Here is a 15,732-nt window from a genome sequence, read left to right as displayed (position 1 = left end):
GAATACATAAATTTTTAATATAAACCGCGCCCACAACAAAACCCAAACAAGGGGGTTTTTGCACCAGCATGGACCCAGACCAGCCGCGCGTCCGCGCAGTCTGTTTCGGGAAACCCCATGCGTTCGCTATCATTTTCTCTATTTTTATAGGGTTTGAAAAGCGAACAGAAAGGGAAACCCCGGGCATCAGATGCGGGGGGGCCTTTTTAAACGGGGGGACAGCGGGAAAATGAAAACAAACTAAAATTTTCTATTTTTTTCCCTTTTTTGGGTTTATTTTAAACAAAGAAATTTTAAATTTGGGAAAAATAGGGTAGAAAAGGGCTTAAAAAAAATTAAAATTTTCTTTTTTAAAAATTTTTTTGGGGAAAATTTTTAACCAAATCTTTTTTGGGTACAACCAAAAACAATGGGATTTTTTCTGGCCTTAATTTAAATTACCTTAAAAAAATTCAAAAAAAGAGAATTTGATTATTTAAAACCTTTACTCATAATACCCATATAGGGGAATTACTGGGAAATGCTAGATCCCAAAAATTTGTAAGGGGGGTTTTGGGAAACTTTTTTATGTTAAATCCTTTTTTCTATTTTTTAAAAAAAGGTGGGGCTGTTAGGGTTGTTAAAAACTGACCTTTAGGTGTTCAAGAAAACAGTATCTTTGGGTGAAAGTGTTTCCCAGGTACGGGAAACGAGGTATGAATAATGTGATGTCATAGTTAAAAAAAGTGATAATGTTATAAAAGGTATAGTGCCTCAATAGCAGTCCATTTTCAGTATGAATTTAAATACTTTCAAATTTGGTTGAAAACCAGGGAAGGCAAACCCTTTTTATAGGTACGGACGGTTTTAAACCGACCTTATTTCATTTTAATAAATTTGGAAATTTGTCGCCAGGCAGTTTTGAAGTCATTGGAATAAAGACCGTCGTCGGAATGATTCAATGTTTAAGTGTCGCGAAATTGCTGGGGCGCACTCTTCTGTGCTAGATTTAGTTATTTTGAAAAGTTGAACTTAGTTGTTAAAGGCTTCAAAAAAGTTTCAAACTTAAAAAAAATACGAATAACTTAGTTCTATATATATATTAAGCAAAATCATTCAAACGAATCGCCATGTCCTTGAACTAAAATTGTTACTTACACATGTAGATGCTGACGAGGAATATGTACAATCTGTTTATATTAAACCACCAGAAGCACACCAGATTATTATGGAGCCTCTTCCAAAAAGGCTGCTGGACAATATAAAAGAGAGATTAAGGGTATGTTTTTTTTTTTTTTTATAAGTGAAGGTTTTACCTTTGTTTTTTAGATCATGCTTACAAAACTTTTAATATAATAAGTTTTTTATTTACATAATGTCTTGGTGACTGAATATGATTTTAGTACATGTATTTTAATCTTCAAACTGTCCATAATTTGTTCAAGAAAAAAAAAGAAAATACTAAAGTTGAATATTTTTTGGCAGGTGGAATGGCTGATGAATACTACTATACGAGACGTTATATTTCACATGTTTTATGTATCAGTAGTTATAACTATGGTCCATGGACATCGTAATATTTATAGTTCTTTTCTGTGCACCGAAGCAGTCCGGTCACTGTTTGTGAAACCTTCTATTGGAATGAAAATGGGAAAGGTATTAATTTTCATGTATATTTGCTAGAAAACGTATAGGGTATGTGCCTTTATTATATACTTATAAATGAAATTTTGAAAAATATTGATGAAATAAAATAAGTATTTTCAATTTCAACATTTTCACTGTAAAAAAATATTTTTCACTGCAATGGAACATATTTTTATATGCCCGAAAGAATTTTGGGCATATTATGTTATACCCCCTGGCCTCTGTCTGTCCGTCCGTTAGCAATTTGGTTTCCGGAGCATAACTTTAGTTCCATTTGGCCCCACAATATTCAAACTTCATAGGGATGATTGATCCATATTGTGTAGGAAGACCCCTATTGATTTTGGGATCACAAGGTCAAAGGTGAAGGTCACTATCACCTTAACACTGAAAACAGTTTCCGGAGCATAACTTTAGTTCCGTTTGGCCCACAGTATTTAAACTTCATAGAATGGTTGTCCATATTGGGTAGAAGACCCCTATTGATTTTGAAGTCACAAGGTCAAAGGTCAAGGTCACTATCACCTTAAAACTGAAAACTTTTCTGTAGCATAACTTCAGTTTCGTTTGGCCCACAGTATTCAAACTTCATGGATGATTGTCCATATTGGGTAGAAGACCCTATTGATTTTGGGGTCACAAGGTCAAAGGTCAAGGTCATTATTACTTTAAAATTGAAAACAGTTTCCAGAGCATAACTCAAGTTCCATGTGGCCCACAATATTCAAACTTAATAGGATGATTGTCCATATTGTGTAGAAGAGCCCTATTGATTTTGGGGTCACAAGGTCAAAGTCACTATTACCTTAAAAACTGAAAAACAGTTTCCGGAAGATAACTTAAGTTCTGTTTGGCCCACAAGTGTTCAAACTTCATAGATTGATAGTCCATATGGGTAGAAAACCCCTATTGAGTTTGGGGTCACAAGGTCAAAGTTCAAGTCGCTATAATCTCAAAACTGAAAAACAGTTTCCAGAGCATAACTTAAGTTCCATTTGGCCCACAATATTCAAACTTTATAGGAGGATTGCTATTGAAGGAGGTAATACTTTATTTAATTTATGTAATGCCTTACAAATGCTTCATCCTTAACTAAAAAAAAAACACTTTCGGGCATATAATGCTCCGCCTAGTGGTGCTCTTGTCCTTATTATACCTCAAAGTTTGTAAGGGGGGTATACTGGAATCAGCTTGTCCGGCTGTCCGTCGGTTTTTTTCTTGTCCGCCCAATAACTTAAGATTCCTTTGACCCTTAGTCTTCATATATTGGCATGGAGGTTAGTCATGATTAGTAGATGACCCCTATTGATTTTGAGGTCACTAGGTCAAAGGTCAAGTCACAGGGGCCTTGACTTCAAAAAGCTTGTCCGCCCAATAACTTAAGATTCCTTTGACCTACGTCTTCATATTTGGCATGGAGGTTAGTCATGATTAGTAGATGACCCCTATTGATTTTGAGGTCACCAGGTCAAAGGTCAAGGTCACAGGGGCCTTGACTTCAAAAAAGCTTGTCCGCCCAATAACTTAAGATTCCTTTGACCCATAGTCTTTCATATTTGGCATTGATGTTGATCATGATTAGTAGATGACCCCTTTTTGATTTTGAGGTCACTGGATCAAAGGTCAAGGTCATAGGGACTTTGACTTCAAAAAGTTTGTTCACCCATTAAACTTAAGATTCCTTTGACCCACAGTCTTCATATTTGGTATGGATGTTGATCATGACTATAAGGTGACCCCTATTGATTTTGAAGTCACTTGGTCAAAGGTCACAGGACCTTGACAAAAAAAAAAAGCTTTTCTTTCTCAATTGCTAAAGAATGTCCTGTCCGCAATGTATTGACATTTGAAAGCATGTAGAATACATACTTAGCAATGCACTGGCTTAGTAACCTCAGATTTGGCAGGGAGGTTGTCCTGAGCTCTAAATGGCCACTGTTGATTCTGACAAAGTGGTATGCGGGGGTATTTCACGCCATGATAGTGGCAGTTCTAGTTTCACTGGTGTATTGTCAGACTACTTCTTCTAAATTCAACCAATATACAACGTTAAGGGAAAGTAATTCAAATTGTAATTTCAAAAATGTATATAATAAACAGAAAATGAAATTATTTATTTTCATACCACTCTATGGAAATAAATCCTGTTATTAAAGAAAAACTTCCTTTGTTTTATTTCGACATTTATATAAATGATTTTCCTGTAATTTAGTAAAATTTAGTTGTTTGTCAATGTTTGTTGAAGTCTTCATCAGATGATATTAAAAAAGAACATATGCATTTTCTTAATTTTGGAAAATTAATTAAATATACTTTTTATGAGGTTGACTTTGTGAGGGAAGTGTAAAAAAGTTGTGCAGCAATTTTAAAAGGTTGCCCTGTTATCTGTGTTACTTTTTTATGGCTCTTTGAGATTATCAATTTCAATACTTAACATGTTGTTTCAGATGGCACTAGGTATTGTGCAAGACATGTCACTTTAAATCAGACAGGATTATCTACTGTTTACACAGGTGCTAGAAAAACATGTCTTACACCCACTGTGTAAGACAAGTTCTGTGCATTAAATGACGTCATTCACATGCCCATTTTAATGAGTGAAGTGAATTCTTAGGATGACGTCATTTTGCTGTTATGAATGTAGTTGTTAATTCATAAGCTACTATAAGAAAAAAGTGCTGAATTCGTAATTTATTTTTGAGTTATGATTAATATGTAATATGCAGGAATAAGAATCAAACACTGGCTGTCGTCACAGATGTTAATATCTACCTCTCGGGTAACTGTTTAGTGGAAACTTGGCATAGCCTCAGTACCTCTGTAAACAATTACTCTCAAACTAGATATTCCGGTGTGTACCAGCAGCCGATAAAATAACCTTATAATCTCGAATGCACAGACTCGATAATGCTGAGTCTGCGATTTTTCCTTATTTTCCTTTGCTTGTACTTTTATTGCCCAATTCCAGAATTATTTTGACATTTCGAAGCAACAAACAGACCTGGAAAAAAAATTGTATAGAAGTGATTTTCAGCAGACTCCTTACTGTTTTCTTGTACAAATGTATTGTATATTGACAGGTATCTAACACAGACGACTTTGAGAAATACCTTCACAGTACATTTATACCTGCAATGACTGATATCACATCAGACCATGACTATGCTACACGAGGCTCCAATCATTATCTTGTAGGAACGTATCGATTACGACAATTAAGAATCAAAACAGGTGCAAAATTTAAACTGTTAACTGTTCCAGTTCTTTGTTGGTTTGGTAACAAATAAAAATAATTACATCAAATACTTTTACAAAAGATTAATTATTTTGGTCAATTTTAGAAGTTAGTAAAGTAACTAATTGTCTTAAACAAAAATAAACGTGTTGAAATCATTCTCATTTGCAACGTGTATACTAAGTTGTGATTTTAATTTTTTTGCAGACGTCTGTGCACCAATTATGTACGGTTTGCCCCGTGATTGTAAAGGGCCGTACTCCGTGACCGAAGAAGAAACAAGATATTTTGACCAGTCCTGGTCCAAACCTTTGACTGGTGTTGATGCTACTAATGTTGATGATAAATCTGATCATTGGAAATACCGCAGCACGTGGGATCTCAAGACTTTGCCATTTCCTGGGACACATGGGACGTATTCCGGTGGAGGATATGTGCTACAACTACCAGCAAAAGTTTCCACTCATTCAGGTATTCATTATTTGTTGTCATTGTTAAAAGATTAACATTCCTGATAAAGTTTTCAATAATTTTTTTATCATAATTTGTGAGCATAAAATGTTTAAAGAGATTTGGTTTATTCAAATTTGGCATAAATTGTAATAGAATGAAGGACACATAATCAACCTGTTCAGCGAAGCTAAAAGGCAAAGAGAGCGGAGAAAAATTTATCCATATTAAAGTTTTCAATGAATGGGGTTTATCACACACCATGCCGATTTTGTGACTCCGTAAATATGGTATTGCACGGCCGTGCATATATTTTGATGTGACATAATTAGCGTTACACAAACATAGTGTAAAGACATGCTAAATGTAAGCTTTATTCTATAGGCGGGACAATGAAAAATGACTTCTTATATTTTTTTTCGCTTTAAGCATTCTTTATTTTTGGTATGTGATAAGCAGAATATTAAATTCGTGTAAGTTCATTACTGAATTTATTGAACTCGTTTAATAAAATAATATTATGCTGGTCAAAAGGCTCGCATAATATAATTTTATTCAACTAGTGCAATAAATTCACTATTGAACTTACACTTTCAATATCCTCTATATAACAGAGTTGTCTTTGCCTATTACTGAAATACCTGTTATTGGCTTTATATTATTGTATTATATAGTCAGATTTTGATGAAGTTCATTTATTGCTTTTTCTGTTTATTTTCAGATATTCTTTCTGGATTATTTGCAGATAAATGGATAGACCAATATACTAGAGCAATATTTCATAGAATTTACTCTATATAACCCAAATGTAGATTTATTCACTGTTGTAGTTTATCTATTTGAATTCACTAATGTCGGTAGAGTATTCCGATAAATTACGAGTTCACTTCCAGTCTATATCATTACTCGACAGATTATCAAATGGTAGTGTTGGTTTGTGAAATCTTGTTTATTTGTTTCACATGTCTATTTATTTATGTGGAAGTTAAACGGTTCAAACAGTTGGGAAAAGTAAAATATTTTTTCTGACTTCTGGTCATATGTTGAAATATCTCAATTATCTTTATCAGTTTCATTATTAGGTCTTTTTATAAAAAGATACTTTACCATTAACAATACTCTTGCTGAGTTAAAACAGGCACAAGATAATGGATATATCAATTTTCATTCGGCAATTTTCTGGGACTTTGTCTTCGGTTACGTATCTGCAGTTCTTGTCGCTCTCGTTACATTGAAAACTTTAAAGCATGTGCGCTACAACAAGCGAATTAAAATTGTGACAAAAACTCTAAGTAATATTCGCCCTGTTTATATCGGATATGTGTTTGGGTTTGCTGTCATGACGACTTCTTTTGCAAGTTTAGGATATTCTTTTTTTCGGTTACAGTATGGACGGTTACAAGACGTTCTATGATTCGTGGGTATCTATAATATTAGTACTGTTGGGTGTCGGAGACTTTGTTGGATTACAAGACATGTTTAGATATGCTGGACCGATGTTTATTGTTGCCATTGTTATGATATGCCAATATATATTGATGGTGATGATGACAACAGTTTTGAACTTCGGTAGATTAGAGGCAAAGCACGAACTTTCTAAAAGGAAAAGAAAAATGGCATTAATTAAGTACATGAGGAGTAGAGTAAAATTATTGCTAGATATGAAATAAATAGTTTTTGATTTTTGTTTTTCCCAAATGAGGCATTTGAGCTGAAAAAAGTGTAAATAAGCTTTTTAAAAGTATTCAAGATGTCTTAATATGCATACATTACACATCATCAATACATATATTTAACTTGTGATCATTAAATTGATTACAGCTGTCTCTTTCAGAAATTAATTGTATTGTTTGTACTAGACTGGTTAAATTGCATCGTCAGAACCCACGGTACACATTCTGTACACTAGTATACTGCATTTAATACAATATGTATTGATCTGAATTAACACAGTTGGGTACTAGTTATTACAAGGGTTGCTCCAGAAATACCCAGAATTAACTCACAGGTTCAATAAATTAACATTTATTCATATTCATATTTAAACTCTATATATATGCACAATGTAACTCTTTTTAAAAAAAAAAGATTTAACAAATTCTGACCAACACATGCATATCTTAGCAAACATAAAAATGAGAATAAGGTACAACTGTCTTGTGAAAATGTCATTAGCGTTGGTGTCAAAACACGAAAGTACGATGCCAAGACCTTAGATATTTGTCAAAATACATTTCATAGCAGACTTCTACCAATATAAACAAGAGAGCCATGATGGCCCTGAGGTCGCTCACCTGTATATAGGCCCCCGGAGCGGGCCCAGTTTAAACCCCAGGGCTTTCATTTGAACAAACTTGGAAGACACTCATTAGAAGATGTTTCACAATGTCAAGTTTTTACTACACACATGTAATGAAAAACAATGAATCTCATCCGCCCCCCCTTCCCCCCCCAAGGGCCAATTTTCATCACCCAAGGGCTTTTATTTTTTGAACAAACTTGGTAGACATCCATAAAAAGATATTTCATGCCTAAAACATCTAAGCTCCAGCTCATTGGGTTTTTAAAAAAAAGAGGATTTTTAATTTTTTACTAACACACATATAGTTAAAAACAATGACACCCCTGGGGGCGGGGCCAGTTTTTACCCCCAGGGCTTTTATTTGAACAAACTTTGTAGACGTTTACTAGAAGATGTATCATGCTTAATATCTAAACTCTAGCTATTTAGGTTTTTTCAAAGAAGATTTTTTAAGTTTTTACTATATGCATATAGGGAAAATCAAGACCCCCCGGGGCGGGGCCAATTTTTACCCACGGGCTATTATTTGAATAAACTTTGTAGAAACTCACTAGAAGATGTTTCATGCTTAATATCTAAATTCTAGCTATTTGGGTTTTTTCAAAGAAGATTATTTAAGTTTTTGCTATACACATATAAGGAAAATCAATGACCCCCGGGGCGGGGCCAATTTTGACCCCAGGGCTTTTATTTGAACAAACTTGGTACATACTCATTAGAAGATGTTTCATGCTGAATTTCTTAACTCTAGCTCTTTGGGTTCTTTAAAAGAAGAATTTTTAAGTTTTTACTATATGCATATAGGGAAAATCAATGACCCCCTGGGGCGGGGCCAATTTTGACCCCAGGGATTTTATTTCAACAAACTTGGTAGACACTCGCTAGAAGATGTTTCATGCCAAATATCTAAGCTCTAGCTCTTTGGGTTTTTTAAAAGAAGATATTTAAAGTTTTTTTCTTTCGGTTGCATGGCAACTAGAGTTCTGCATGGAATTAAATTCTTTGAACAATTTTTTAAAGGTGACACCAAAGGAACATTCCTGTGAAGTTTGGATGAAATTTGCTTAGTGGTTTATGAGGAGATGTCATTTAAAGTAAAAGTTTTTACGACGGACGGACCGCCGGACGAAAAAGCGATCCAAAAGCTCAACACCCTGCCCACTTTGTGACAGGTGAGCTTAAAAAATGCGGGCTGGATTAAACAATTTAGGTACCCAGGTGTGATGTCAGTTAAATAATCATTAAAAAAATTTTCTAGTTAATGTTTTTCTCAGGTGATCGATCCAGGCCATCATTGCCTTCTTGTTTTTTTACTTAGAACACAACAACCCTAATGGACAAAAAACCTTTAAGTTGACCCGACTGAACTTGACCTTTCACTTCATAAATATGGACAACTTTCAAGGTAAAAGTTTTTATTTTTGTTTAAAGTGAATATAATTATTTGGCTATTTTTTTTGTGATTTTAAGCAATGATTTTGTCTTCATACTTGGACAAAAGGATATTTTTATGATAGGACTTTTAAGAAAATTAAACCTATTTGATGCTGCCACATAAATGACATTGACCTTTAGGTCATATTTCATTTTTGTTAGATTTTGCTATAAATGTCAATAACTATGTTATTATAAATGGATTGTCTTCATACCTGGTTTCACAACAACCTTGAAGACAAGTCCTTCAAGGTCAACTTACTGAAATTTCTTTGAACAGAAATAAACTTATTTATTAACAGGTTGTATTTAGACACCAGGCAATGTCAAAACCGACATGTTAAATACTTCAAATTACAACCTTGACCTTAAAATGAGCTAAGAACATTTAAAAATCAAAATATTGAATTGTGCTTCAGTTGTGTTAACTTTGGTTATTTTTTAATGACTCAGATTCAGCATTGTACACTTATTGCCATAGCCATCATGTTTAATGATCCAAGATTGACCTTGACCTTAAAGTGACCTTGATTGTCATGGTCAAGATGTTAAATTTTGCACTAATTGCCTTTACTTTGTTGTTAATGAACATATTTGATTGATAATTTGAAAAAGCAACTATAATGTCAATATTTACATAAAAAATTAAAATAATAACCTTTAATTAAAGTTTTAAATGTCTATTTTCACTTGACTAAGTTCTTATTCATTTGATTATTTTGTTTTGTTTTGTATATATTTATATTATTATTGTGTTCAATAGTTAAAGCATGTTTTTATCAAATATTTGTTAAAAATTATGTATAAATTTTCAAATTAAAAAAAACAAACAAGTTCTCTGTTTTTTATGTATTGTATATTTTCAGATAAAATTTTAAATAAAGAAATGAACAAAATGCATGGTCTCTTTGTTTTCTGTGTTTTTGTTATTACACTGTATTTATCATTATTTTCATCGTAACCCCCACAAACAAAGCTTGTCTGTCTGTCGGTCATTCTAAAACCATAACTAGAGTTTGGAATGAGTTACTGTAATAAAACTTGGTATATAGTTACTTTATGTGAAAAACCCAGTTGGGATTGCTTTTAGACCCCCTGGGTTCAATTTTTCTGTTATAAATAGAAACCTGGCTTCAGGGACAATAACTAGAGTTAGAAATGAGATATTCTAATCGAACTTGGTATATAGCATGCTTATATGAAGACCCTGGTTGGGATTGCCTCTGGACCCCATGGAATCAATGTCACTGTTACTAAAAATAGAAACAAAGTGCTCACATAAGGACTGACTGGCAGTGAAAACTAGTGTTTATTACAAGAATTTGAACAATGTTGGTCTCAAGACCATACTTCAAGCAAAATATATTTTTTATTTATACTATATATTATATTGTCCAAATTTCATAACTGTACCCATAAAAACAAGGAAGAAGGTCACTAGGTCAATATTTAGGTCATCAGATTTCATTTCTACACCAGGAACTATGCTAGTGGTCAAAGAGTCACCTGATATCAAATATCAATTTTACAGGTAAAACTGTGAACATTGTCTAAATTTTATAGCTGTACAACAAGGGAGAAGAAAAAGGTCACTTTGTCAAAACCTATGTCAGCTGTATCAAAGTTAAATTTTACATCTAAAACTGTGCACATTGAAGGACAAGAAAGTCAGTGACTTCATCAAAGTTTAGGTCAGCTGATATCAAAGTTCAATTCAAATTTTACAGCTCTACATCAGAGGACAAGAAAGAATGTCACTAAGTCAAAATCAAGGCCTACTCGTACAAAGTAAAATTATACCCCCTGCAGAGGTATACTGGATTCAGCCATCCATCTGTTTTTCCTTGTCCACCCAATAATTTAAGATTCCTTTGACTTACAGTCTTCATATTTGGTATGAAATTGGTCATGATTAATAGATGACCCCTATTGATTTTGAGGTCAAGGTCACAGGGGCCTTGACTAAAAAAAGATTGTCAGCCCAATAACTTAAGCTTTGACCCACAGTCTTTATATTTGGCATAGAGATTAGTCACAATTATTAGATGACCCTTTTTGATTAAGAGGTCAAGGTCACAGGGCCTTGACTAAGAAAAGCTTGTCCGCTTAATAACTTAAGATTCCTTTGACACACAGTCTTCTTTGGTATTGGGATTGGTTATGGTAAGTTGATGACCCCTATTGATTTTGAGGTTAAGGTCACAGGTGCCTTGACTAAAAAAAAAGTTTTTTCCGTCCAATAACTTAAGAATCCTTTGACCCATAGTCTTCATATTTGGCATGGACATTGTTCATGACCATTAGATGACCCCTATTGATTTTGAGGTCACAGGGGTCTTGTCTTCAAAAAGCTTGTCTGCTCAATTGCTCTCGAATGCTTTGGTCAACAGTCTTCATATTTGGTATTGAGGTTGGTAATTACTAGTAGATGACCCCTATTGAATTTGAGTTATAAAAAAAGCTTGTCCACCCAATACCTTAAGAATCCTTTGACCCACAGTCTTCCTATTTGGCATTGAGGTTAGTCATGACCATTAGATGACCCCTATTGCTTTGGGGTCAAATGTCAAGGTCACATGGGTCTTGTCTTCAAAAAGCTTGTCTGCTCAATTGCTTGCGAATGCTTTGATCAACAGTCTTCATATTTGGTATTGAGGTTGGTAATTACTAGTAGATGACCCCTATTGAATTTGACGTCACTAAGTCAAGTTAGAAGGGCCTTGACTAAAAAAAGCTTTTCACCCAATACCTTTAGAATCCTTTGACCCACAGTCTTCATATTTGGCATTGAGGCTAGTCATGACCATTAGATGACCCCTATTGATGCTAAGGTCACTTGGTCAAAGGTCACATGGGCCTTGACTTCAAAAAGCTTGTCCGCCCAATAACGTAAGAATTCTTTGACCCATAGTCTTCAGGTTGGTTATGACCATTTGGTGACCCCATAAGATTTTTAGGCCGAAGGGTCCTAAGTTAAAAAAGCTTATCTGCTCAATTGCTTAAAAATGCTTTAATCAGCTGTCTTCGTATTTGGTATTGAGGTTGGTTATGACTAGAAGATGACCCCTATTGATTTTCGGGTCACAAAGGTCAAGGTTAGAAGGGCCTTTACTGAAAAAAACCTTGTCTGCCCAATAACTTAAGAATCCTTTGACTCACAGTCTTCATATTTGGCATTGATGTTTGTCATGACCATTTGATGACCCTTATTGTCCCCCGCCTTTTCGAAGAAAAAAGAGGGATATAGAAATAGGCTCCGTCTGTCCGTCCGTCACACTTTCGTGTCCGGTCCATAACTTTGTCATTTATCAAAGGAATCTAAAATAACTTGGAACAAATGTTTGTTATAATAAGATGTTGTGTCATGCGCAACAACCAGACCCCTACCTCCAAGGTTAAGGTCGCACCTGCTCATTTAAGGTCAACATTGTCTATTTGAGGGTATATGTCGTGTCCGGTCCATAACTTTCTTATCTTTGAAGGGATTTTGTAAATACTTGCCACAATTGTTTACAATAATGAGACGATGTGTCATGCGCAACAACCAGTCACCTACCTCCAAGGTCAAGGTCACACTTGGAGGTCAAAGATTAACATAGTCTGGTATAGGGTATATTTTGTGTCTGGTCCATAACTTTTTCATAGATCGAAAGATTTTGTAAATACTTGCCACAAATAGTCACTATAATAAGACAATGTGTCATGCACGACACCTGCATCCCTAACTCAAAGTCTTAAATTAACATAGTCTGTTGTATGGTATATTTTGTGTCCGATCAAGAACTTCTTCGGGATTTTAAAATAACTAGGCACAAATAGTCACAATAAGAAGACGATATGTTAAGTACAACACCTGCGCCCCTACCTCCAAGGTCAAGGTCACACTTAGAGGTCAAAGGTTAACACTCTGTCCATAACTTCTTCATAGATCAAGGGATTTTGAAAATACTTGGCACAAAAAGTCACAATGATAAGATGATATGTCATGCGTAACACCTGTGTCCCTACCTTCAAGGTCAAGGTCACACTTAGAGGTCAAAGATTTACTTAGTCTGTTATAGGGTATATTTTGTGTCCGATCTATAACTTCTTCATAGTTCAAGGGATTTTGAAAATACTTGGCACAAATAGTTACAATAATAAGACAATATGTCATGCATAACACCTGCACCCCTACCGCTAAGGTCAAGGTCACACTTAGAGGTCAAAGCTTTACATGATGAATTTTTAAATTCCATGTATCTTTTTATTTCTTTAATAAATTTATTGTTGCATTTGCAGATCTAGTATTGATTATAAGTTTGGATTGAAAGTCCTGAGATCCATACCTCGATCTTTAGTTATAGCACAATTTTATGCTTTGTATAAGAATTCCCCGAGGCGGGGGACGTTGGTAACTCTGTTACAAATTTTTGTTGATTTTGTGGTCACTGGGTCAAAGGTCAATGTCACAGGGGCCTTGACTTCAAAAAGTTTATCCGCTCAATAACTTAAGAATCCTTTAACCCACAGTTTTCATATTTGGCATGTATGTTGCTCATGACCATTAGGTGACCCTATTGATTTTTGAGTCAAAGGTTAAGGTCACAGCAGCCTTTAGTTTAAAAAGCTTGACTGCTCAATTGCTTAAGGATGCTTTGGTCAACAGTCTTCATGTTTGGTATTGAAGTTGGTTATGACTAGAAGATGACCCTTATTGTTTTTTAGGTGACTGTGTCAAAGGTCAAAATCACAGGGGCTTTTACTACAATAAGCTTGTCTGCTCAAATGCTTAAGAATGTCTTTCCACAGTGTATTTTGACATGACAATGGCAGTTCTAGTTCTTCATATGCAATTGTTCACATGGTCCAAGTTTCATGGCTGTTTATAAAATAAAAAAAGTAGGTCACTGTGACCCCTGGGGTAAGAGGACCCCTAGGCTTTAATTATAACAATCTTGATACAGGTCACCCAGACAATGTTTCATGTCAAATATGAAAGCTTTCTTCTTTTCAGAAAACATTTTTTAGTTTTTGTTTAATGTATACTGGGACCAAAAAATAATTGTCCATATTTATAATGTATATAACGAAAGACTACTCATGACACTCGGGCTGAGCTCATTTTGTCTCTAGGGTCATAAATTGATTAATATTTGTAGATGTCCACAATGTTTCATGCCAAATATCTAAGCTCTTTCCTTAGTAGCTTCAGAGGATAAAATTTCTTGTAATATTTTACTGTACTTCTATACGTAATTAAAATCTATGCCCCTCCAGGGAAAGGCTGACTTAGACACCAGGAATATGACACAATGTTTCACGGCAAATATAAAGACTTTGTCATTTCAGAGGTGAAGATTTTTTAAAGTTTTTCTATATATATATACATGTATAAGGAAAAATTATGACCCCTGGGGTGACAAAGGTCAAAATTAAATTAATTACAACAACTTTTATAGAGGTCCACTTTCTAGACGATGTTTCATGCCAAATATCTTAGCTCTAATGTAGGCTTTCTATGATTAAAAACTATGTGCACATTCGACTTTAATCAAGAATACTTGTAATTACCTTTAAAATTCGCAAATAGAAACTCTATGGAATGCCGGTAGGGACATGCCAATTTGCTTATTTGCCAATTGCTGAATTGCTATTTGCTAATTGCCGATTTGCTCATTTGCCAATGGCTTATAGGCTAAATGACAAATTTGCTTATTTGTTAACCGCTGGTTTACGTATTTGCTTATTTGCCAATTGCTCATTTGCTTTTTTGAAATAGAAATAGTTTACACTGTGCCGGAAGTATATGGAAAATCTGACTTACAGACAACCAGTTGAGTCAGATCTGTTAACTTTTACCAACAGTATTCTTGTAAATTCAGTGTTTTTCCAAGAATACTGTTGGTCAATGAATTTAGATGCAGTGATACCTACGCAGACATATGTCTACAACTGATGGCTGACATGTTCTTGAGAACACAAGACGCTTGGGGGTCAGATCCCGTACCCCAACGTGATACGTGCCCCTGTAAACACTATTTTAATATTTAAACACGAATTGGACATATTTAAAACTGGTTTTCAAACAATTTTTACATAATTATACCGGTATGAAAAAATACCACATACCACCAAGTCTCAATAAAGTACTTAAAGCAGCACGCCTCCAGATTCATGCTAATTTTCATAAAAAATTTGAAAATTGTATTTGAATGTATAATATTGTGATATAACCAAACTGAAGCCATTTACACATTGTCCATGGCACTTACAAACCATGTAAATTACCAAAAACTGGTCAAAATATGCATAAATAGCCCTTACTGCGTTAAAATCTAACGCAGTAGTTAAATATAGTTGTAAATATTAAAAAAAAAATTCATTGACCGCACATAACATGTAAAATATTACTTGAATCTTGAATCACTTTACGTTTCCTAAAATCGTAGTACATATTTCTCAAGTTTTATTTTATTGAAATATTTTGACTCATCTGGAGGCATGCAGCTTTAATGGTTTTATTGTTGTAACGGATGTCCAATTTGTATTTAAATAAATATTAAAATAGTTTTGATATAGTGTTTACAGAGGCGTATCACGTTGGGGGCAGGATCTGACCCCCAGCGTCTGTGCTTGAGAATGCCTAATAATGTGTTGCAGCTATAGATCTGTTTGTGCAGCTTAAGTCACAGATTGATGGCAT

The 15,732-nt window shown here is 34.5% G+C and overlaps 1 protein-coding gene across 1 annotated transcript; it reads left to right on the top strand.

The window, feature by feature from the left end:
• Positions 1-1,149: 1,149 nt before the first annotated feature.
• On the top strand, positions 1,150-7,434 carry LOC132753702 (polycystin-2-like protein 1). The gene is made up of 5 exons (XM_060744197.1): positions 1,150-1,258; positions 1,465-1,635; positions 4,707-4,857; positions 5,069-5,332; positions 6,033-7,434. Exons 1-5 carry the CDS (start codon positions 1,208-1,210, stop codon positions 6,110-6,112), a joined length of 717 nt encoding a protein of 238 aa, XP_060600180.1. The 5' UTR covers positions 1,150-1,207; the 3' UTR covers positions 6,113-7,434.
• The last annotated feature ends 8,298 nt before the right edge of the window (positions 7,435-15,732 follow it).

This window comes from Ruditapes philippinarum, unplaced genomic scaffold (assembly GCF_026571515.1).
Source record: "Ruditapes philippinarum isolate M1 unplaced genomic scaffold, ASM2657151v2 ctg8695_1_1_1_1, whole genome shotgun sequence".
NCBI classification, from domain to species: Eukaryota; Metazoa; Mollusca; class Bivalvia; order Venerida; family Veneridae; genus Ruditapes; species Ruditapes philippinarum.
This window is presented reverse-complemented; position numbering and strand designations above follow the sequence as displayed.

Coding starts and splice junctions, on each gene's coding strand:
- LOC132753702 (XM_060744197.1), top strand. CDS start 1,208: ATGGAGCCTCTTCCAAAAAGGCTGCTGGACAATATAAAAGAGAGATTA. Junction 1,636..4,706: donor TTGGAATGAAAATGGGAAAG/GTATTAATTTTC, acceptor GTATATTGACAG/GTATCTAACACAGACGACTT. Junction 5,333..6,032: donor AAAAGTTTCCACTCATTCAG/GTATTCATTATT, acceptor GTTTATTTTCAG/ATATTCTTTCTGGATTATTT.